The following is a 25850-nucleotide window of genomic DNA, read 5'->3' as shown; positions in this document are numbered from 1 at the left end:
TCGGCTCACCGCGTATCAGCGACCCCCGTAGACTGGCCGTGCACCTGCGGGCCTGCCTGCAAGCGGCCCCGAGCTGCGTGGTCCTCCAGTATTGTAGCTCTGGGGTATCTGCATGGCTGGCCTGCAGAATGACAAAAGCAGGCGACTGAGGGTACACGTTTCAGAGGACGCGTGTGTTTGCCTTCGTCTCTCCCAAGTCAGCACGGAGGTTTTAATGGTGGGCCAGGCTTAAAATTGGACATTTCAAATTGGGGAGAAAATGAGCTAAAAACACAACTGGTGATTCCAGATTTAAAAAAAAAAAACATCAACATAGAAAAACTCGAGTGTGGTCCACCGGAGGTAAAAGACAAACAGAAGATCCTCCGAGCACCGTATCTTGCCTGGAGAAGGAAAATATTTTTGGTTTGTCTTTTACCTCTGCTGGTGATTTCCTGAAAATATTTGTTAATTCCTTCTATTCATCTTCTTTTATATTGTGGTCTTTATATTCCACACATCTAACAACCCAGAAACATTTTCTGTCACGAAACAAATCAATTAATTGCAAATTTTCCTCATGCATCCACTTGTCTTTAGCAATATTTCATATTTAGCAAAATTTTAAAGTGAAATCAGAGGATTAGAAAATGCATTATCATTGGTTGAACACACATAGGCACATAGAAAAATTGTCAAATGAATTTCTGAAAATAGAGCAATGGTCTATTCTAGCAACTCGATTGTCAATCGAAAATTTGTTGACAACTCCAGTTGTTACAGTGTTTAAAACCCATATCGTGTTGGACTGATGTTTAAAGGGAAAGACTGTCTCCAGAACTAACAATAGGGTTATTTAGCTGTAATGTGTTTGCTGCTCTCAGATGATAAAATCTAATATTTAGGCAAAATGTTTAGGAGATAAAAAACACAGCTGATTTTTTTAATTTTTTTTTTTTTCTGGAACTAATCAAAAAATATTGAGTATTTAAAAATATTAAATAATAATGGTTTATTGTGGAAAGAGATGCTTTTATATATATGAATGAATGTTACATACTGAACACCTGCCTTCCCATGTGATGAGTGACATCAAAGTGAAAACTAATAATGCCAAGCAACATTCCATGTCATGACTTAGTTCTCTGTGAAAAAAAATAATCATATTGTTTTTTAAAAAGTGCTTTTGTTGATGTAAAGAAAAACATAAATATGAAAACGTGGGTTAAAAAAAAAAAAGATAGCTAACTAATGAGGATTATATTGTAAGTTTAGTTCCTAAGGCTGGTCACTTAAGTAATATGATTAGAGGTTAATACCATTATACAGACTTTCAATTAACCTCTATGATGACATGATTAAGTGAATTGAGATTTTTATTCATTGTAATATACAATGTACGTGAAGCAAGGAAGAATAAACCATGTATAAATCAGTACAGTCGTCTCCAGCTAAGAGAACTCTTTGCTTGCTTCCCGAGGGGTGTTCTCTTAGCTGGAGTGTTCTCTTAGCTGAAGAGTTCTCTTAGCTGAAGTGTTCTCTTAGACGGAGTTCACCACCAGCCACAATAGAAATCAAATAAATAAATAAATAAATATTGTCATGACGCATGTGCGTCGTGACTCATGAGCATTTACAATGGGAAAAATCCATTTCACCACAAGGGTGTTTTCTTAGCTGAAGTGTTCTTTTAGGAGGTGTCCCAATGCGTGGAGATGACGGTACCTTTGTAATTAAAGACTAATCTGTAATCATCTATAAGCACTGTGTTTTTAGCAATATGAAACATGTAAAGTTGAGTATGCTGCCAATAACACTACATGCAAATGCAATGCACTCTGTTGTCTGTATTATACCAGCCTTCTCTGTATGATAAATTCGCTTTATAAATCATAATAGTGAATAGTGCTGCACAACGATCATTCGAATCAAGCTCTCCACAGGTGAGGGGCGTGTTGATTGGAATAATTTACCGTTCCAAGTGAAACAAGTGAAGAAACAGCTGCTTGGATTTGTGTGAATTGCTGCTCTACACAGAGTCTAAGAAAAGCAGCAATCACCCCACCCCCAAGCTGCTGTTTCTTCATTCGTTTCACTGGGAATGAGAAACCAGCCTGATTGACACCAGCAATCCACACCTGATTGTCAGCACCTGATATCTGTGTGGAGCTCAATCTGAATAATCCAATACTCGGCTTGTGCCAGCACTAGGGTTAGATGTGTGCGTTCACAAAATTTAATACAATCAAACGTATTTTAAAATGAATAAAACAAGTCATTTTCACTACATTGGCTTCTTTATTTTTTGTTCATTCGTCTTTATTTTCAGTATCACTCACAGCCCTTAGAAAATTAAGGCATTGGGGTCTCTGTTAGAAAAAGCATGTGACACAGGAAGCGGGTAAAAGGTCTGTCCCCTGAGGATGTCTGCAAGGATCCCAGTTCAAAGACTTGCCCAGTAAGACACGTCAACTCAGAGAGTTTGGCTTTTATAGCACAGAAAATGCATTACATTTTCTGGAATAAATGGTTGTTGAATTGGCTTTTTTATTTTATTTACTTATTATTAAGTACTCTATAGATCAAACTGCCCAGTGACATTGGGTCTGGAATCAACTCCCCAGTAATGTTGTTGAAGCTGACACCCTGGGATCATTCAAGAAGCTGCTTGATGAGATTCTGGGATCAATAAGCTACTAACAACCAAACGAGCAAGATGGTCCGAATGGCCTCCTCTCGTTTGTAAATTTTCTTATGTTCTTATGCCATCACTCAATAGATCAGACTGCTCACAGGAGACATGCCATCACTCCATAGATCAGACTGCACAGTGACATGCCATCACTCAATAGATCAGACTGTTCACAGGAGACATGCCATCACCCCATAGATCAGACTGCACAGTGATATTCCATCACTCAATAGATCAGACTGCTCACAGGAGACATGCCATCACCCCATAGATCAGACTGCACAGTGACATGCCATCACTCAATAGATCAGACTGCTCACAGGAGACATGCCATCACTCCATAGATCAGACTGCACAATGACATGCCATCACTCAATAGATCAGACTGCTCACAGGAGACATGCCACCACTCCATAGATCAGACTGCACAGTGATATTCCATCACTCAATAGATCAGACTGCTCACAGAAGACATGCCATCATTCCATAGATCAGACTGCTCACAGGAGACATGTCATCACTCCATAGATCAGACTGCACAGTGACATGCCATCACTCAATAGATCAGACTGCTCACAGGAGACATGCCACCACTCCATAGATCAGACTGCACAGTGATATTCCATCACTCAATAGATCAGACTGCTCACAGTGACATGCCATCATTCCATAGATCAGACTGCTCACAGGAGACATGTCATCACTCCATAGATCAGACTGCACAGTGACATGTCATCACTCAACAGATCAGACTGCTCACAGGAGACATGTCATCACTCCATAGATCAAACTGCACAGTGACATGCCATCACTCAATAGATCAGACTGCTCACAGGAGACATGCCACCACTCCATAGATCAGACTGCACAGTGATATTCCATCACTCAATAGATCAGACTGCTCACAGGAGACATGCCATCACTCCATAGATCAGACTGCACAGTGACATGTCATCACTCAACAGATCAGACTGCTCACAGGAGACATGTCATCACTCCATAGATCAGACTGCACAGTGACATGCCATCATTCCATAGATCAGACTGCACAGTGACATGCCATCACTCAATAGATCAGACTGCTCACAGGAGACATGTCATCACCCCATAGATCAGACTGCACAGTGACATGCCATCACTCAATAGATCAGACTGCACAGTGACATGCCATCATTCCATAGATCAGACTGCACAGTGACATGCCATTACTCAATAGATCAGACTGCTCACAGGAGACATGTCATCACTCCATAGATCAGACTGCACAGTGACATGCCATCACTCAATAGATCAGACTGCACAGTGACATGCCATCACTCAATAGATCAGACTGCACAGTGACATGCCATCACTCCATAGATCAGACTGCACAGTGACATGCCATCACAGATCAGACTGCTCACAGTGACATGTCATCACTCAATAGATCAGACTGCACAGTGACATGTCATCACTCCATAGATCAGACTGCACAGTGACATGCCATCACTCAATAGATCAGACTGCTCACAGGAGACATGTCATCACTCAATAGATCAGACTGCTCACAGGAGACATGCCATCACTCCATAGATCAGACTGCACAGTGACATGCCATCACTCAATAGATCAGACTGCTCACAGGAGACATGCCACCACTCAACAGATCAGACTGCACAGTGACATGCCATCATTCCATAGATCAGACTGCACAGTGACATGCCATCACTCAATAGATCAGACTGCTCACAGGAGACATGTCATCACTCAATAGATCAGACTGCTCACAGGAGACATGTCATCACTCCATAGATCAGACTGCACAGTGACATGCCATCACTCAATAGATCAGACTGCTCACAGGAGACATGTCATCACTCAACAGATCAGACTGCTCACAGGAGACATGTCATCACTCAACAGATCAGACTGCTCACAGGAGACATGTCATCACTCCATAGATCAGACTGCTCACAGGAGACATGCCATCATTCCATAGATCAGACTGCACAGTGACATGTCATCACTCAATAGATCAGACTGCTCACAGGAGACATGCCATCACTCCATAGATCAGACTGCACAGTGACATGTCATCACTCAACAGATCAGACTGCTCACAGGAGACATGCCATCACTCCATAGATCAGACTGCACAGTGACATGCCATCACTCAATAGATCAGACTGCTCACAGGAGACATGCCATCACTCCATAGATCAGACTGCACAGTGACATGCCATCACTCCATAGATCAGACTGCTCACAGGAGACATGTCATCACTCCATAGATCAGACTGCACAGTGACATGTCATCATTCCATAGATCAGACTGCACAGTGACATGCCATCACTCAATAGATCAGACTGCTCACAGGAGACATGCCATCACCCCATAGATCAGACTGCACAGTGACATGCCATCACTCAATAGATCAGACTGCACAGTGACATGCCATCATTCCATAGATCAGACTGCACAGTGACATGCCATCACTCAATAGATCAGACTGCTCACAGGAGACATGCCATCACTCCATAGATCAGACTGCACAGTGACATGTCATCATTCCATAGATCAGACTGCACAGTGACATGTCATCACTCAATAGATCAGACTGCTCACAGGAGACATGCCATCACCCCATAGATCAGACTGCACAGTGACATGTCATCATTCCATAGATCAGACTGCACAGTGACATGTCATCACTCAATAGATCAGACTGCTCACAGGAGACATGCCATCACTCCATAGATCAGACTGCACAGTGACATGCCATTACTCAATAGATCAGACTGCTCACAGGAGACATGCCATCACTCCATAGATCAGACTGCACAGTGACATGTCATCACTCAATAGATCAGACTGCACAGTGACATGTCATCACTCAATAGATCAGACTGCTCACAGGAGACATGCCATCACCCCATAGATCAGACTGCACAGTGACATGTCATCATTCCATAGATCAGACTGCACAGTGACATGTCATCACTCAATAGATCAGACTGCTCACAGGAGACATGCCATCACTCCATAGATCAGACTGCACAGTGACATGCCATTACTCAATAGATCAGACTGCTCACAGGAGACATGCCATCACTCCATAGATCAGACTGCACAGTGACATGCCATCACTCAATAGATCAGACTGCACAGTGATATTCCATCACTCAATAGATCAGACTGCTCACAGGAGACATGCCATCACTCAATAGATCAGACTGCTCACAGGAGACATGTCATCACTCCATAGATCAGACTGCTCACAGGAGACATGTCATCACTCCATAGATCAGACTGCACACAGATGACACTCAAACAATAATGCACGATCATTATGTTATGGAAACGTAATCGTGAACTCATTAAATGGAAAGAACAGGGTTTTAGCATGTGCTAATCACACAGTATTGAGGTAGTGTGCATGGGGCAGGTGCATACTGTATATACATTAAGATACCTGTTCTTAATAACAACAAGACTGCTGCATAGTTTGATATTGTCAATTCTGTAAATAGCAAGACACATTTTTTTCATGGGAGGAGGAGAGGAGTAGGGTTAAATGTACAGTATTTTTAGGTTTTTTGTTTTTGTTTACTTGTTTTGTTATCTGTGCTTGTTGGTGTGTGTGTTTACTCTTTTTTAACTTTCCATTTGTTTGTTGTATAGCATATTGAAGGACAAATTCAGCAATATATAGCTTTCAACAGCACAATCCGAACAAAACCGAGATGATAATGTATGAATTTTATTTTTTTTCCCATTTATGGCTAAATATTTTGGTTATCTTACCAGCTGTCCACACAGGGTTTGCAGCAGTGGAAGGTTCAATGTGTGCTGAACAAAACCCTATGTGTGGTTTGCTTGGTACACTAAAAGGTGGATATAGTAATCATGATTAAAGATGGGTTAATATAGGAGCTAGAAGAACCCAGAACCACACAGAATAGTGGTAATTTAATATAGGAGCTAGAAGAACCCAGAACCACACAGAATAGTGGTAATTTAATATAGGAGCTAGAAGAACCCAGAACCACACAGAATAGTGGTAATTTAATATAGGAGCTAGAAGAACCCAGAACCACACAGAATAGTGGTAATTTAATATAGGAGCTAGAAGAACCCAGAACCACGCAGAATAGTGGTAATTTAATATAGGAGCTAGAAGAACCCAGAACCACGCAGAATAGTGGTAATTTAATATAGGAGCTAGAAGAACCCAGAACCACACAGAATAGTGGTAATTTAATATAGGAGCTAGAAGAACCCAGAACCACGCAGAATAGTGGTAATTTAATATAGGAGCTAGAAGAACCCAGAACCACGCAGAATAGTGGTAATTTAATATAGGAGCTAGAAGAACCCAGAACCACGCAGAATAGTGGTAATTTAATATAGGAGCTAGAAGAACCCAGAACCACGCAGAATAGTGGTAATTTAATATAGGAGCTAGAAGAACCCAGAACCACGCAGAATAGTGGTAATTTAATATAGGAGCTAGAAGAACCCAGAACCACACGGAATAGTGGTAATTTAATATAGGAGCTAGAAGAACCCAGAACCACACGGAATAGTGGTAATTTAATATAGGAGCTAGAAGAACCCAGAACCACACGGAATAGTGGTAATTTAATATAGGAGCTAGAAGAACCCAGAACCACACAGAATAGTGGTAATTTAATATAGGAGCTAGAAGAACCCAGAACCACACAGAATAGTGGTAATTTAATATAGGAGCTAGAAGAACCCAGAACCACACAGAATAGTGGTAATTTAATATAGGAGCTAGAAGAACCCAGAACCACACAGAATAGTGGTAATTTAATATAGGAGCTAGAAGAACCCAGAACCACACAGAATAGTGGTAATTTAATATAGGAGCTAGAAGAACCCAGAACCACGCAGAATAGTGGTAATTTAATATAGGAGCTAGAAGAACCCAGAACCACGCGGAATAGTGGTAATTTAATATAGGAGCTAGAAGAACCCAGAACCACGCGGAATAGTGGTAATTTAATATAGGAGCTAGAAGAACCCAGAACCACGCAGAATAGTGGTAATTTAATATAGGAGCTAGAAGAACCCAGAACCACGCAGAATAGTGGTAATTTAATATAGGAGCTAGAAGAACCCAGAACCACGCAGAATAGTGGTAATTTAATATAGGAGCTAGAAGAACCCAGAACCACACAGAATAGTGGTAATTTAATATAGGAGCTAGAAGAACCCAGAACCACGCAGAATAGTGGTAATTTAATATAGGAGCTAGAAGAACCCAGAACCACGCAGAATAGTGGTAATTTAATATAGAGGCTAGAAGAACCCAGAACCACACAGAATAATCACCAACACCATACAATAGTAAGGGAGATATGCAAAAATAATATTAAATATAAATATATTGTTTACCATATATAAATCATAATTAGGATATACTTCCTGAGCTCAGCTGTCGTGATGAGATCCACCATCGTCCCGTTGCCTGTGCTCCTGTTTTCTGCAATCTACACAAAGAGTTCCATTAATGCATCTTGCTGTCTTTAGTAATTAAGAAAAGGCAGATGATTTAACAAATGGCCAAAGAAATCTTGAAAAGAGTCTTTTCACCATCACTCCTCAGATTGAAAATGTTCTAAACGTAACAGGGTGGGAGCTGCGAGTGACCCCACGACCCACATACCGCAAGCAAGCATCTTTACCACAATGCGAAAGAGCCGGGCTCGTCTTTTAACCCCCTCTCATCTGACCTTCAGGACAGGAAAGAATCCGTAACGGAACTGTATATTGTGCATGATAATGTATTTAGAAGTATGTTGTTATATACCATATTACACAGGTTAAAGCAATATAAAGTAGTGGAAACTGTGTAACGAAGACATTTCTAAGACTGCATAGAATCAGTTTTTTAACATGATCTAGACCCTCTAGTCTCTATAAACTTCATGAATGGCAGCCTCTATGTCTGAATGAGATCCATACTTTATGAATGGCAGCCTCTATGTCTGAATGCAATCCATACTTCATGAATGGCAGCCTCTATGCCTGAATGAGATCCATACTTTATGAATGGCAGCCTCTATGCCTGAATGAGATCCATACTTCATGAATGGCAGCCTCTATGTCTGAATGAGATCCATACTTTATGAATGGCAGCCTCTATGTCTGAATGCGATCCATACTTCATGAATGGCAGCCTCTATGTCTGAATGAGATCCATACTTTATGAATGGCAGCCTCTATGCCTGAATGAGATCCATACTTTATGAATGGCAGCCTCTATGCCTGAATGAGATCCATACTTTATGAATGGCAGCCTCTATGTCTGAATGAGATCCATACTTTATGAATGGCAGCCTCTATGTCTGAATGAGATCCATACACACAAGACGCGGTCAGCAGTCCTGGGTGCGTGCAGACGTGCTGGTGATCAGTGCAGACACAGGTTGTGTGGTGTGTAGTGGTGCTCCGGATTGTGCTGACCCTGACGACAGCTCCGGAGGTGTGCTTAACTGTCTAGTGCTGAATACAAAAACTAGACATTTACATTGACAGACACAACAATACAAAACACGAACACAATTCACTCTGAGAGTTCCTCTCTCAGTCCTTCTCTCTCCAAGCGTTTAACCCAAATGAAGGAAAAGATCAGCGTTACCCTGGCCCCTATATGTAATCCCGCAGGATATCTAGGTAAACGGTTGCAGCTGCCTTATTACTTGCAGCTGCCTCTCGTTTACCTTTCAAATCAATACGGTCTTAGAACAGAGACTTGCCTCTTTCCAGGCTGACCCACTTCCCTGTCCTGGAAATGAACTGTCAGGCCAGCCCTTCCAAATACTTCTCCTCTCGTTCTTTAGCACCCTCACAGGTCGGGAGGAAGATTTATCACCAGAACTCATATTTCCGTCACTAAACCTTATTGAATTACTGTGTTAATCTTATTGAATTAATGTGTTAACCTTATTGAATTACTGTGCTAATCTTATTGAATTACTGTGTTAATCTTATTGAATTACTCTGTTAATCTTATTGAATTACTGTGCTAATTTTATTGAATTACTCTGTTAATCTTATTGAATTACTCTGTTAATCTTATTGAATTATTCTGTTAACCTTATTGAATTACTGTGCTAATCTTATTGAATTACTGTGTTAACCTTATTGAATTACTGTGCTAATCTTATTGAATTACTGTGTTAATCTTATTGAATTACTCTGTTAATCTTATTGAATTACTGTGCTAATCTTATTGAATTACTGTGTTAACCTTATTGAATTACTGTGCTAATCTTATTGCATTACTCTGTTAACCTTATTGAATTACTGTGTTAATCTTATTGAATTACTGTGTCAACTTTATTGAACTGCTGGTAGTGTCTATTATTTTAACATGCTTTTACTATGGTTATATTGTGCATTAAAATGATTTACTATACCTTGCTATTCTTTACAATGCTTACCTGTGCTTTACCATGCTTTCACTGTTCTTTATTACACTTTGCTATGCTTTTACTATGGTAAACTTGTATGATAACACTTTACATTGCGTCTCTAAACTGCTGACATAAATGTACATAAATGAGTCATACAATCGAGAGGTAATACATGTGTACTTACACACAATTACAATGTTATTATGCATAGTTCTAATGTACTTAATGTGCAAAGACAGTACTGATGAGGGAGTTTTCTAATTTAACTTATCTTGTCTCATATTTTGTCCAGTCAGTGTACTGTGACAGTTTGACCAAAATGCTCCTGCTAATAATATTCATACACATAACTCTGCACTGTGTTATATGAAGTAACAACAGTTATAATAAATACACTGAGAACATCTTACCAGACATACAACACAACAATCTCAATAGGGGCTGAGATGGTAAACTGCAGCGTTCTCCAGTCCCGGATAAAATAGGCGATACCAGCCATGATACACTGCCCAAGACCCAGGCTTATCCGAGTCAAACTAGCAGGGTAGGAGCGCTTGGACACTCCAATCCATTCTGTGGCTACACAGGAACAAAACATTAGAGGCAGTTCAACAGACCTACATTCAACAGTCTACAAAAGCACATTGTTTTTGTTGTTGTTATTTTATGATAGCTGGGTTTGGATCTGAAATTTCACAGCTTTTTAAACTGATTTAGATTCAGTCAACACATACAGTGACTTTTTAAATGCCCCCTCAAACATGGCTTCTCTCTAAGTGCAGCTGGTACACCAGAGTGTAACCATAATACCTGTCCCCTGGAACAGTGAGCCATTCTTTTATATGTTGTATTTTCTAAGGAGGTATTTCCAGCATCCACCGTGAGCAGATTGTTGCAGGGAGAACAGGTTAATAGAGATCCTGCTTGAGACCGCAAAAGAGCTTTAGTCTTCTGAGTTTAAAAAGTCATAGGAAAACAATGTCAAGTGAATCTAAATAACAAGGAGGATGCGTTAGTTAAGATAACTGTGATATTATAGACCCCAACCATGTGGCTCTTTAACCTTTAGCTGCTGTACATGTCATTCTTCATGCAGTATCTGCCTGTGTCTCCTAGACATTTGTTTCCATTAAACTTTGTTATTCTTTTCAATAAAGGATTTTCTATTTCAGTAATAGAGCCTCAATCAGACTTTCTAACTAATACATTGTGACAGGGACGACCTTGCCACTGGTTCAGCTGCACTGCTGCTTAGTAAACAGGAAGGCTTGTCCAGAGCTGAGCTGATTGGGAGGTGCTGATTGGCTGGGGGGCGTGCCCGAGGAGCTTATGTCTGTTTAAGAAGGCAGCCGCACCAATGTTCGAGGCAACTGCGAAGCCATGGCTACACAGGCAGGCTCTGAGAGAGCTTGTATTTGTTGACATCAAGGAGGAGAGCGTCCGCTCCATGGAGAGGACTACTACATGAAAACTGTTACAGATATCCTTTCAAATGTTTACAACTGAACATTAATACAGCTTTACTATGCAGAAGAAAAATGCTGCTTTTAACCTTCTTCATTTAAATGAAACAAGCCCTGAACCAGCTACCTTACCTCATCATTTTTTTTAACTTTCCCTTTATTTCTATATACCGGGTAGTAGTTTATGTTTAACACATATGGTGTCCTTACTGATTCAGTATCAACACCACTGCTCTGTGTCTAATTCAGTATCAGCACCACTGCTCTGTGTCTGATTCAGTATTATTCAGTATCAACACCACTGCTCTGTGTCTGATTCAGTATCAGCACCACTGCTCTGTGTCTGATTCAGTATCAACACCACTGCTCTGTGTCTGATTCAGTATTATTCAGTATCAACACCACTGCTCTGTGTCTAATTTAGTATCAGCACCACTGCTCTGTGTCTGATTCAGTATTATTCAGTATCAACACCACTGCTCTGTGTCTGATTCAGTATCAACACCACTGCTCTGTGTCTGATTCAGTATCAACACCACTGCTCTGTGTCTGATTCAGTATCAGCACCACTGCTCTGTGTCTGATTCAGTATCAACACCACTGCTCTGTGTCTGATTCAGTATTATTCAGTATCAACACCACTGCTCTGTGTCTGATTCAGTATTATTCAGTATCAACACCACTGCTCTGTGTCTGATTCAGTATCAGCACCACTGCTCTGTGTCTGATTCAGTATCAACACCACTGCTCTGTGTCTGATTCAGTATCAACACCACTGCTCTGTGTCTGATTCAGTATTATTCAGTATCAACACCACTGCTCTGTGTCTGATTCAGTATCAGCACCACTGCTCTGTGTCTGATTCAGTATCAACACCACTGCTCTGTGTCTGATTCAGTATTATTCAGTATCAACACCACTGCTCTGTGTCTGATTCAGTATCAGCACCACTGCTCTGTGTCTGATTCAGTATCAGCACCACTGCTCTGTGTCTGATTCAGTATTATTCAGTATCAACACCACTGCTCTGTGTCTGATTCAGTATTATTCAGTATCAACACCACTGCTCTGTGTCTGATTCAGTATCAACACCACTGCTCTGTGTCTGATTCAGTATCAACACCACTGCTCTGTGTCTGATTCAGTATTATTCAGTATCAACACCACTGCTCTGTGTCTGATTCAGTATTACTCAGTATCAACACCACTGCTCTGTGTCTGATTCAGTATCAGCACCACTGCTCTGTGTCTGATTCAGTATCAGCACCACTGCTCTGTGTCTAATTCAGTATTATTCAGTATCAACACCACTGCTCTGTGTCTGATTCAGTATTATTCAGTATCAACACCACTGCTCTGTGTCTGATTCAGTATCAGCACCACTTCTCTGTGTCCGGCTCTTTTGCATTGTGGTTAGGTGCAGATGAACCCAGCTCTTTTGCACTGTGGTTAGGTGCAGATGAACCCAGCTCTTTTGCATTGTGATTGGGTGCAGATGAACCTGGCTCTTTTGCACTGTGGTTAGGTGCAGATGAACCCAGCTCTTTTTCATTGTGGGTAGGTGCAGATGAACCTTGCATTGTGGTTAAGATGTTTGCTTGCGGTGTGCAGGCTTTAAAAGCTAGCAAAGGTGCACAGCTTTCATTTAAATGCTGGATATGTAGACTGCATGTATGCTCCGGTTTATTTTTGATATTAATAAACCTATTTTTATGTGCACAGCTTTCATTTAAATGCTGGATATGTAGACTGCATGTCGCGTGCTCCTCCCATCTGACTTGACTTTTGCTTATTAATAAACCTATTTTTATGCAACTCTCGCTGCTGGTGTGGATACTCCCATCTGACTGCATTGACTTCTAAATGATTAAATCAAAGCGCAGTGACGTCTCTCGCTGCTGGTGTGGATACTCCCATCTGACTGCATTGACTTCTAAATGATTAAAACGCATCGCTCGCGTCTCTCGCTGCTGGTGTGGATACTCCCATCTGACTGCAGTGACTTCTAAATGATTAAATCACATCGCTCGCGTCTCTCGCTGCTGGTGTGGATACTCCCATCTGACTGCAGTGACTTCTAAATGATTAAATCACATCGCTCGCGTCTCTCGCTGCTGGTGTGGATACTCCCATCTGACTGCAGTGACTTCTAAATGATTAAATCGCATCGCTCGCGTCTCTCGCTGCTGGTGTGGATACTCCCATCTGACTGCAGTGACTTCTAAATGATTAAATCACATCGCTCGCGTCTCTCGCTGCTGGTGTGGATACTCCCATCTGACTGCAGTGACTTCTAAATGATTAAATCGCATCGCTCGCGTCTCTCGCTGCTGGTGTGGATACTCCCATCTGACTGCAGTGACTTCTAAATGATTAAATCACATCGCTCGCGTCTCTCGCTGCTGGTGTGGATACTCCCATCTGACTGCAGTGACTTCTAAATGATTAAATCGCATCGCTCGCGTCTCTCGCTGCTGGTGTGGGTACTCCCATCTGACTGCATTGACTTCTAAATGATTAAATCGCATCGCTCGCGTCCAGTGTAGATGCAGCTTAACAGTTAATCACAAAGTGCGCCTTAAAATGAAGCCTGACAGAAAAAATGTAAAAGGTGTCAATAGGAGGTTAGAGTAAAAATTTGGGAATCTCATCCTAGTTATCAATAGCAGCATAATCCTTTTGAAATTGTGACGATTCAGTTACAAGAGATCGCAATTACTGCATTTACCTTGAATGTATCAACATCCAGCAGTTATGCTTAATCTAGCCTTTTCTTCTTTGTGTGAGAGAGTCTTTCCTGTAAACATTGCAGTGTATCCAGTTCATGCTCCCTCCTGCAACAATGCTGCCACTCTGATTGAAATGAGTGGTGTATTGTGGGATCAGAAAACCAGCATTGTTGCAGGAGGGATCGTGATCTGGATGCACTGCAACCCTTAAAAGACTTTTTCTCCTGGTGAACACTCCTGAGTAAATGTTGAGAATTGTATTGCCCAGTGGATGTATGACCCTGGACCATGACCCAAACATTTCAAAAGAGTCATCAATATGTTAAAAATATAACACTGCAATACGGACAACACAGGGTTAGGGTTAGGGTATATAACACTGCAATACAGAGAACACAGGGCACAGCACAGGTGGGGTATGTGCTTCTTGTAATGAGTTCTGTAATAAAACAGCACTGTAACTCATAAACTGTCAATAAGTTACACACCATGATCAATAATCTACACACCATGATCAATGAGTCACACACCATGATCAATAAGTTATACACCATGATCAATAATCTACACACCATGATCAATGAGTCACACAACATGGTTGATACGTTACACACAAGCTCTGTTCATAATGGCTGCTCTAGTGCTGGAAGAGCAATTTTAAAAAAAGAAGCAAAGCGAAAAGTGCTCTGTCTTTTCTGTTCTGTACCCCATCATGGATCGTTATTGCTGTGTTTCCCATTTGATAACGTGGGCAATCATCCTTATACTATCAGTGCACTAGAGCAGACATTTTGAAAAGAGCTTTGAAACAGATTCCGTGCCTACAGTAAGTATTCACTCCCTCTTGGATATTTTCCCAGTTTGTTGTGTTACAACCTGAAATCTTGATGCATTTAAATGGGAATTTTTTTCCTTTGCTTTACACAACCTACTCAACACTTTGCAGAGGCAAGAGAGTTGTTATTGTGAAACAACAGTTAATGGAAAAAAAAAAAAAAACTGAAATGTCTTGGGTAGACATCACCCCCCTGAGTCAATACTTGGTAGAACCACCTTTGGCAGCAATTATAGCTGTGAGTCTTTTGGGTTAAATCTCCACCAATTTTGCACATCTGGATCGTGTAATATTCGCCCATTCTTCTTGTAAAAATTGTTCACGCTCTGTCAAGTTGGATGGGGATTGTTGGTGAACAGCAATCTTCAAGTCTTGCCACAGTTTCTCAATCGGATTCAAGTGCATGCTTTGACCTGGCCACTCTAGGACATTCACTTTCTTGTTTTTAAGCCACTCCAGTGTCGCTTTGGCTGTGTGCTTGGGGTCATTGTCCTGCTGAAAGATGAATCTCCCCCCCACATTTTTTTCACACATTGAAAGTTTTGAGTAGGTTGTGTAAATCAAAGGAACAAAAATCCAATTTAAATGCATCAAGATTTCAGGTTGTAACACAACAAACTGGGAAAACATCCAAGGGGGGGTGAATACTTCCTATAGGCACTAAGTGTACAAAGTTGCCGGGATGTTCCCAATGAAAAGGAACATGGCAGGTACGTGATGATGTGTAATGCTATATATATAATCCCACTGATTACTCTTTAACATAGGCCATTGGAAATAACACAGGAACCTCACGGGACTCCTCGGACCTAGTCTGAGCTAGTGTAGAAATATATGAGAAAAAATAACGTGTCGTGTTCTCATGTATACTCAGTAAAGGAGATTATTCTTCAGCTTGACAAAGATTATTCAGGACTGAAAGGGTTAAACTGCCCCCCAGAGAGTAAGAAATAGCACATAGAACACATGTGGTACCTGTGACCTCCACTAGGGACAGAGCTTAGCAGGTGAATAAGTTCATGGTTACATACTGTGGTGTACCAGGTGTACAACGAGGACTATCTGTATAGACGGGATGGACTGCATTTAAATAACAAGGGAACTAGTCTACTTGGAGAAAAGATCCTCGAGCAGGTTCGGAAGCATTTAAACTAGAAAGGAAGGGGGGAGAAATCAACAAAAAAACAGAAGGGAGACCGCATCAAAACAAGAACAACAACTCAAGTAAGACAACCATTAAATGTATTTATCTAAATGCTAGAAGTATCAGAAACAAAATTCTAGAACTTGAAGCTACTGCACTAACAGGTAACTATGATGTGATAGGTGTTACAGAAACGTGGTTATCTGAGAGTGATGGGGACGAATATAATATTTGTGGGTATACACTGTATAGGAAAGACAGGCAGGACAGAAGAGGAGGAGGGGTAGCGCTATACATAAGAAACAGTCTTGAAGCCCAGGTGTTAAACCTGGACAAAGAAAATAAAACCGAATCAATATGGGTCAGAATAACAGACAAAAATTCAAAAGGCATAATAATAGGAGCATGCTATAGACCGCCAGATTCAGACGGTGAGCACAATAATCTGTTATACAATGACATTAGAAATGTGTGTAGCAAAGGAGAAGCCATACTAATGGGGGATTTCAACTTCCCCCAAATAAAATGGGAAAACCCGGTGGGTAGCGCGAAGGATGAAATAGAAATGGTGGAAATGACAAATGACTGCTTCCTAACACAATTTGTGAAGGCACCCACTAGAGGGGAGGCATGCCTTGATTTAGTCTTTTCAAATAACGAAGATAGAATAACTAAAACAGAGGTCAGAGAACCACTGGCAAACTCAGACCACAACATGGTCTCATTTGAAGTGTTTTTTAAATCCTCAAAAGTAATGACTAAAGCTAAGGTTTACAATTTTAGAAAAGCAAACTATGAAGGCATGAAACAGAGACTAACAGAAGTAGATTGGAGTAAAATAGAGAAAACACCCACAGAAGAAGGATGGTTGTTCTTCAAAAACGTAGTACTAGAGGCGCAAAACAATTATATCCCTAAAGTAGACAAATCTAAATGTAAAACTAAATTGCCAAAATGGTTTAATAGATCAATTAAAAAAAATATTCAGCGAAAAAAGGCACTTTACAGAGCATTAAAAAAGGACCAAAAAGAAAGTACACAGAAAGAGTACACAGAACTGCAAACGCAAGTCAAAAAGGAAGTTAGAAAGGCCAAGAGAGAAATAGAAATGAACATTGCTAAGGGAGCTAAAACCAATTCCAAAATGTTTTTCCAATATTACAACAGCAAGAGAACATTCAAAGAGGAGATTAAATGTTTAAGAGATACAAATGGCAAAATCGTAGAGGAAGAAAAAAAAAATAGCAAATATGTTAAATGATTACTTTTCACAAGTTTTTACAAAGGAAGATACTGACAACATGCCCCACATGTCATCCAGTTCCTATCCAGTTTTAAATAACTTTAGCATAACTGAGGCAGAAGTGTTAAAGGGACTAGGAGCTCTTAAAATAAACAAATCCCCTGGGCCGGATGAGATCCTCCCAGTAGTACTCAAAGAAATGAAAGAAGTAATTTACAAACCGCTAACCAAGATCATGCAGCAGTCTCTTGACACAGGGGTGGTACCGACAGACTGGAAAATTGCAAACGTAATACCGATCCACAAAAAGGGAAACAAAACTGAACCAGGTAACTACAGACCAGTAAGCCTGACTTCTATTATATGCAAACTTATGGAAACTATAATAAGATCCAAAATGGAAAATTACCTATATGGTAACAGGGTACTGGGAGACAGTCAACATGGTTTTAGGAAAGGGAGATCGTGCCTAACTAACTTGCTTGATTTTTTTGAGGATGCAACATCGATAATGGATAATTGCAAAGCATATGACATGGTTTATTTAGATTTCCAGAAAGCTTTTGACAAAGTCCCGCACAAAAGATTAATTCTCAAACTGAACGCAGTTGGGATTCAAGGAAACACATGTACATGGATTAGGGAGTGGTTAACATGTAGAAAACAGAAAGTACTGATTAGAGGAAAAACCTCAGAATGGAGTGTGGTAACCAGCGGTGTACCACAGGGATCAGTATTAGGTCCTCTGCTATTCCTAATCTACATTAATGATTTAGATTCTGGTATAGTAAGCAAACTTGTTAAATTTGCAGACGACACAAAAGTAGGAGGAGTGGCAAACACTGTTGCAGCAGCAAAGGTCATTCAAAATGATCTAGACAAGATTCAGAACTGGGCAGATACATGGCAAATGACATTTAATAGAGAAAAGTGTAAGGTACTGCACGCAGGAAATAAAAATGTACATTATAAATATCATATGGGAGATATTGAAATTGGAGAAGGAATCTATGAAAAAGACCTAGGAGTTTTTGTTGACTCAGAAATGTCTTCATCTAGGCAATGTGGGGAAGCTATAAAAAAGGCTAACAAGATACTCGGATACATTGTGAAAAGTGTTGAATTTAAATCAAGGGAAGTAATGTTAAAACTGTACAATGCACTTGTAAGACCTCATCTTGAATATTGTGTGCAGTTCTGGTCACCTCGCTATAAAAAAGATATTGCTGCTCTAGAAAGAGTGCAAAGAAGAGCGACCAGAATTATTCCGGGCTTAAAAGGCATGTCATATGCAGACAGGCTAAAAGAATTAAATCTGTTCAGTCTTGAACAAAGAAGACTACGTGGCGACCTAATTCAAGCATTCAAAATTCTAAAAGGTATGGACAGTGTCGACGCAAGGGACTTTTTCAGCCTGAAAAAAGAAACAAGGACCAGGGGTCACAAATGGAGTTTAGAAAAAGGGGCATTCAGAACAGAAAATAGGAGACACTTTTTTACACAGAGAATTGTGAGGGTCTGGAATCAACTCCCCAGTAATGTTGTTGAAGCTGACACCCTGGGATCCTTCAAGAAGCTGCTTGATGAGATTTTGGGATCAATAAGCTACTAACAACCAAACGAGCAAGATGGGCCGAATGGCCTCCTCTCGTTTGTAAACTTTCTTATGTTCTTATGTTCTTATGTTCTTACCTGCAGGGTTCACAAGCTCACCTGGGCTTCAGCCTGGGGACTGAAAGAATGACAAGACACTAGTTTATTGTTAAAAGTAATTATAATATAAATCAACCTGACACACAATGTCCTTTTATTATTCGAAACACAAACCCTTCCACAACTTTCAACACTCAATCATACGATATGCAGTCCTATTAAAGATCACATGAGAGAAAGTCACAGTGTAAGTAGAGTATTAGGAGGTCCACTCCTAACCCAGTCCATGTGATCACATGAGAGAAAGTCACAGTGTAAGTGAAGTATAGGAGGTGCACTCCTAACCCAGTCCATGTGATCACATGAGAGAAAGTCACAGTGTAAGTGGAGTATTAGGAGGACCGTTCCTAACCCAATCCATGTGATCACATGATAGAAAGTCACAGTGTAAGTAGAGTATAGGAGGTCCACTCCTAACGCAGTCCATGTGATCACATGGTTCAAGTTGTGCAACGTTCCTCATTGTCAAACAATCTCAGTCCATGTTACTAAACCTGTGGTTTTGAATTGTAGGATTACAAAGATGGTCAGTCTTCCCAACCAGACTCCTCTTTACACTTATAGTGGAGTGTTTTTTACAAAGATCGCTTTGTCTTCCTGTGGGTGAACACGTCCATTCTCCACAGAGTTACACTTAATTTCTTTAGACCTGGAAAAAAAAGTAAAATATCATTGTTATTATTATTATTATTACAGTGCACTCCGTTTATAAGAATCACATCTGTCCCGGATGATTTGATTCTTAAAAGCGGACTGCTATAATTACTGTGGGAAGAAGCTGCTATGAGCAGTATGTTTGTTTGAGAATGACACTGCAGTGTAACGGGTTGACCACTAGATGTCATGTGTTCCTGCATGTATGCACAGGGACCACACAAAGTAGTTTCGTTAGTGTTCCAACTGAAAGCTACGTTTATTTTCTTTGTTTGTTTTATTAGCAGTTGTTTCTCCACCGCACTGTAAGAAAAATAAACCCAACACCAGTTTTAAACTGTAAATCAAGACTCCAGCCTGATCGTTTACACTGCCCTCCGCCACGTCACATTACAATTAGCAAAGCACCTCTGCGTGTCAGCAGTTTAAATACAGGTGTCAGTGGTGCTCAATCACTGAGGGCAGTACATCAAAAGAGTCACGATAAGTCCTCGTGGGTAAGCAGCTTGCCAGCTATATGTTAAAATAAGAAACGTGAAGGTGGTAAGCATTTCTCATGGGACAGTAAAGCTGCGTCTTGTGTTTGCCAGCTTTATGTTATGTTTGCAATTATGAATTGATGTGTGTATCAAGAAGTTTAGGAGTAGATAATTATTCTGGGAGATACAGTGAGGAGCTCTGTGGTTGGGGGTGGATATTTCAAGAAGTTATTCCTTTATCGTTCATGTATTAAAAGTTAAGAAAAGTACTAGGAAGTGGATATTGTGTATTGGGCTCTGTATTCTAACAAAACAAAAGAGAAAGAATATATATATATATATATCTCCTTACAATGTACTTTTTAAACACTGCATTACATATTCAACTCACTAGAGTTTTTAATGCTTTCATTTTGACTGGCAATTCCAAATGACAAATACTGCAGAACTGCTGAAGGATCCAAAGTGAAGAGGTATATATATACTTTCCACTTAGTGGGGAATAACTCATACAGCAATGAGTGAAGCCAGCTGACTCGATTGTACCCTTTTCAACTCTAACACAGTAACCCTGAAGGACTCACTGGTGGCTCCTATCAGTTTGATAGGTGTGGTCTGGCAGCTCAGTGTTCAGTGTTTCTGGCAGTAGGATGCAAAGGACACTCCCAATCAATGGGGTGACCCCATATATAACCAGAGGAATGGAGCTGTGATACACCTCCAGGAGTCTGATCAGCGGGGCGATGATGCCCCCAACACGGGCCGACATGGACACCAAGCCAACACCGGTCTGCCTGGAAAACACAAACCAGACCAAACGCTATAGGACAGCAACAAACAGAAACATCAGCAGCATTTACAATGAGTGTCTCCATTACTGTGCATTCACATAGTAGTTACTGAGTAAAAGCATGTGTTCTTACACATAATTACAATGTTATTATGCATAGTTACAATGTACTTAATGTGTAGCTCTTGACAGAAATCCTGTAAAAATATAAACTTAAATACCTTACAACTGTTGGGAACAGCTCAGCGCTGTACACATAGCAAATGGAAAAGGAGGAAGCAATGGCAAACTTCCCTAGTACAGCCAGCACAGTCACTGCAACAGATACATCTGTAATACAAGGAGAACACTGTTTAAAGCATAGCTAAGAAACACAATAACTTCAAACACTCAGCTAACCAAAGAAACTAGGTCAAGCTGACAAATGTTTGATCTTACTGTCTTCATCCTTAAAGCAGGCAAACATCTTCAGTAGTGAGCAGATTTTAAGATAAATGGCAAAGCAGGCAAACATCTTCAGTAGTGAGCAGATTTTAAGATAAATGGCAAATCTGTGTATTGAACAGAATTTTAGGAAAGTGACATTGGCACCCTTAGCATTGAACAGAGTTAGTAACCCATCAGAGAAGAAAATAGACAGCTTCATACCAATTCTGGCACTCCAACGATCTCTGCAATGGCTTTTCTGTATTAATTGCTTGAGTGACAGGAGTAAGATGGCAAATGGGGATGCATATAAGTCTCTTGTTTCTTTAACCACTGGCAATGTTTTGATCTTGGCAAAGATGACAGAATATAAAGCAAACACAGCACTGAACATGCCAGCCACTGTTGATACCCAACGCACTGTCCACTGCTGATACCCGACGCACTGTCCACTGCTGATACCCGACGCACTGTCCACTGCTGATACCCGACGCACTGTCCACTGCTGATACCCGACGCACTGTCCACTGCTGATACCCGACGCACTGTCCACTGCTGATACCAGACTCACTGTCCACTGCTGATACCCGACGCACTGTCCACTGCTGATACCCGACGCACTGTCCACTGCTGATACCCGACGCACTGTCCACTGCTGATACCCGACGCACTGTCCACTGCTGATACCCGACGCACTGTCCACTGCTGATACCCGACGCACTGTCCACTGCTGATACCCGACGCACTGTCCACTGCTGATACCCGACGCACTGTCCACTGCTGATATCAGACACACTGTCCTCTGCTGATACCCGACGCACTGTCCACTGCTGATACCCAACGCACTGTCCTCTGCTGATACCCAACGCACTGTCCACCACTGACACATGACGCACTGTATGTGCAACAGGTTATAGATGTGGGACTGTACAGATTAGTGAAGGTTAAACAAATATTGTAGGCACACTTGAGAACACTGTGCTCAATCTCAGCTGCAAGGTCTTCAATCTCAGCCAACTCAGGACACAGAGGAACAAGGAATTGATAAAGTGGGCTACATTGGACCTTGTGTAGAAGAGATGAGTCTGGAACAACATTGTAATTCATGCTAATGAATAGATCATGTTTAGATATTGTTTGGAAAACAGAGTGTAAGCAGAGCTCACAAAGTTCAGCTTCACACCCCCACATTTAGGCAAGATATATAAGACAGGCACTTGAGCACTTGGTGCTACATTGTTGTGTCTAATGATAGTGTTTGAGCTATATGTGTGTAACGTTTGAATATTGGAATCAATACATGGAAACTTACTAACATAGCAATTAGTATTGTGCACACTCATTTACAGACATCAAATTAGTATCCTTACTTTAGAGACGAGGTCAAAGGGATGCACCACTTTTATACAGCGCTTCAACTGTAAAAGGGTGGGTATCATTAATTACCTTCAGGAATGGCTATAATGAGAAGACAAGCTGCCCCGCCCAAAAGTAGGACAGCTCCCTGACATTTCCTCCTGCCGAAGTTCTCCAGGAGAGGGACTGATCCAATACGTGCAGGGATCTCCACCAAGCCAAAAACAAACTGGGTCAAATAAATATCCAGCCCGAAATTACCGACATTGAGGCCCAATCCATAGTACACAAGACTGGTCACGAACCTGGCACACAAAACAGAGGGGTCAGAACACAAGACTGGTCATGAACCTCCCACACAAAAAGTTATTGATCTGCAGTTCATTGATAGGCAGTAAGTTATTGATTTGTTGTTCATTGATAGACAATAAATTATTGATTTGCAGTTCAATGATAGACAGCAAATTATTGGTCTGCAGTTCTGTGGTATACAGTAAGTTAGAGCATACCAGATATAGCACATGACTAGTGTGATTCTCCTCAGACGGGGTATTCTGAACAGATCTAATACACTTCCGGTCTTGCCTGACTTCTCACCTTCCATCTTAAGAAAACAAAAACAATGAATCAGTTTAATAACACAAACAGTTGTTCTATAAAGAAACCACTTCTAAAATTAGACCAAAATAACAAGTTACCTGTTGAAGCAGGGTCTCTGGCACTGTGCGTTTATTCACACTCGCAGCTTTTAGGATCAGCTTCTTCGCTTCCTCCTGCTTTCCTTGGGTCAGAAGCCAGCGGGCTGATTCCGGAAGAATGCTGTTGAATATAACATCACACAGAGCACTTCAGAACGGTACAGAGACACACAGAGCCCTTCAGAAGTGTATAGAGACACACAGAGCCCTTCAGAAGCGTATAGAGACACATAGAGCCCTTCAGAAGCATATAGAGACACACAGAGCCCTTCAGAAGCGTATAGAGACACACAGAGCCCTTCAGAAGCGTGTAGAGACACACAGAGCCCTTCAGAAGCGTATGGGTTCCAACACGTACAGGAGAATTATCTTTTGCATATCAGCTCCCGAAGATGTGGGATTGTTTCCATCATAGTATGAAGATGGAATTTGATAATCTATCCTTAGAGAATTGCTTGGAACCTCGTGCCAATGTGTCTCCCTCGGTCCACATTAACAAATAGATATGACTTATGGTTCTTTTAGTCTTAGATCTCTGTGTGCTGCTGATGACGTTTGAATCACACATCTGTTTACTGTGTTGTCTGTATACAGATTGTTTTTGTACTGTTTTCCAGGACCCCCTTGTAAATGAGGCCTTGTCTCAATGGGTAAATCTCCCGGTTACAGTAAATACATAACTAAGAACGTGTAAATACATGTTCTCTGAATCCACTCTTAAGCTTGTGCTCTCCATCACTCCCAGCACATCATTACCTAAAGCCTTCTTACCAGAAGAAAATGCCAGTGAGTGCTAACGGAACAGACAGCCCAAGCTGCAGGGCCCTCCACTCCCGAACACCGTATGCCATGCCAGCCAGAACCATCAGCCCCAATGAAAAGGCAGCATGGGTGAGGATGATGGAAAAGGAACGCTTGGAGATTCCATACCACTCTGTGCCTATGAAGAAAATGAAGAACAAGAAGCTCACAATCTGTACAGGGTGCTGGATTGTACAGTGTGCTGGAGTATACAGGCTGCTGCATTATACAGGGTGTTGGATTATACAGAATGCTGATTATACAGGGTGTTGGATTATACAAAATGTTGATTATACAGGGTGTTGGATTATACAAAATGCTGATTATACAGGGTGTTGGATTATACAAAATGCTGATTATACAGGGTGTTGGATTATACAAAATGCTGATTATACAGGGTGTTGGATTATACAAAATGTTGATTATACAGGGTGTTGGATTATACAAAATGCTGATTATACAGGGTGTTGGATTATACAAAATGCTGATTATACAGGGTGTTGGATTATACAAAATGTTGATTATACAGGGTGTTGGATTATACAAAATGCTGATTATACAGGGTGTTGGATTATACAAAATGCTGATTATACAGGGTGTTGGATTATACAAAATGCTGATTATACAGGGTGTTGGATTATACAGAATGCTGATTATACAGGGTGTTGGATTATACAAAATGCTGATTATACAGGGTGTTGGATTATACAAAATGCTGATTATACAGGGTGTTGGATTATACAAAATGCTGATTATACAGGGTGTTGGATTATACAAAATGCTGATTATACAGGGTGTTGGATTATATTAAGTTGCATACAGTACAAGTGCTGTCCTGTTAATTAAAGGGTTGGATTCACTGGTAGTTAACTTTTTCCATGTAACATCCTTACACATTCAAAAAGAAACCCCACTCTGTGCTGGACTGCATAGTCAGAGTGACATTGATTTTATCATGACAAGACTTAATAGATAATGCTGGATTCCACAACAGACTGCGTCTGGATTGAACAGGGGATCACATGCTTTGTTTCAATAGAGATTTGGTCGGGACCCAAAAATCATACCAGTTTATAAAGGGGCTGGACTAGACTGGTTTTACTGTATAGTAAAATGATGTGATGATTCTATCACCATTATAGAAAATGACTGTTCAGTGCTAAAAGAGCCAGCCTCTGTCTGCACTGTAACTACTCAACTTCGTCAGCGTTTAAAATATGAAAACTAAGGAAGCTAGCAACAATCAGAGACATTATTGAGTGCATCTTTCAGCATGACATGGTCTTAATTGTATTTATAACTATGAACCTCAATAAGAAGTGGGGACGGGGTTGTCTTTGTTTTTTTTCCAAACACATCAATATTTAAAGAAAATAAATCCCACTTTACCCAACACAAAAATATTGATCATTAGCCCGGATAT

At 40.8% G+C, this 25850-nt stretch overlaps 1 protein-coding gene across 1 annotated transcript in view; it reads right to left on the bottom strand.

Moving 5' to 3' along the window:
* Positions 1-15: 15 nt before the first annotated feature.
* Positions 16-25850, bottom strand: part of slc22a13b (solute carrier family 22 member 13b) — a 31984-nt gene continuing 6149 nt past the window's right edge. Inside the window, exons 3-10 of the mRNA XM_041246546.1 lie at positions 25817-25850; positions 24398-24566; positions 23627-23747; positions 23438-23532; positions 23019-23233; positions 21368-21476; positions 20941-21150; positions 16-121 (exon numbers count right to left, since the gene is read on the bottom strand). The exon at positions 25817-25850 is cut by the window's right edge and continues 121 nt beyond it. Coding sequence (XP_041102480.1) covers positions 16-121; positions 20941-21150; positions 21368-21476; positions 23019-23233; positions 23438-23532; positions 23627-23747; positions 24398-24566; positions 25817-25850 — 1059 coding nt within the window. The remainder of the gene's footprint in view (positions 122-20940; positions 21151-21367; positions 21477-23018; positions 23234-23437; positions 23533-23626; positions 23748-24397; positions 24567-25816) is intronic.

Source organism: Polyodon spathula, chromosome 4, assembly GCF_017654505.1.
Source record: "Polyodon spathula isolate WHYD16114869_AA chromosome 4, ASM1765450v1, whole genome shotgun sequence".
NCBI classification, from domain to species: domain Eukaryota; kingdom Metazoa; phylum Chordata; class Actinopteri; order Acipenseriformes; family Polyodontidae; genus Polyodon; species Polyodon spathula.
Note: the sequence above shows the minus strand (reverse complement) of the source record. Positions and strands in the feature narration are given on the sequence as shown.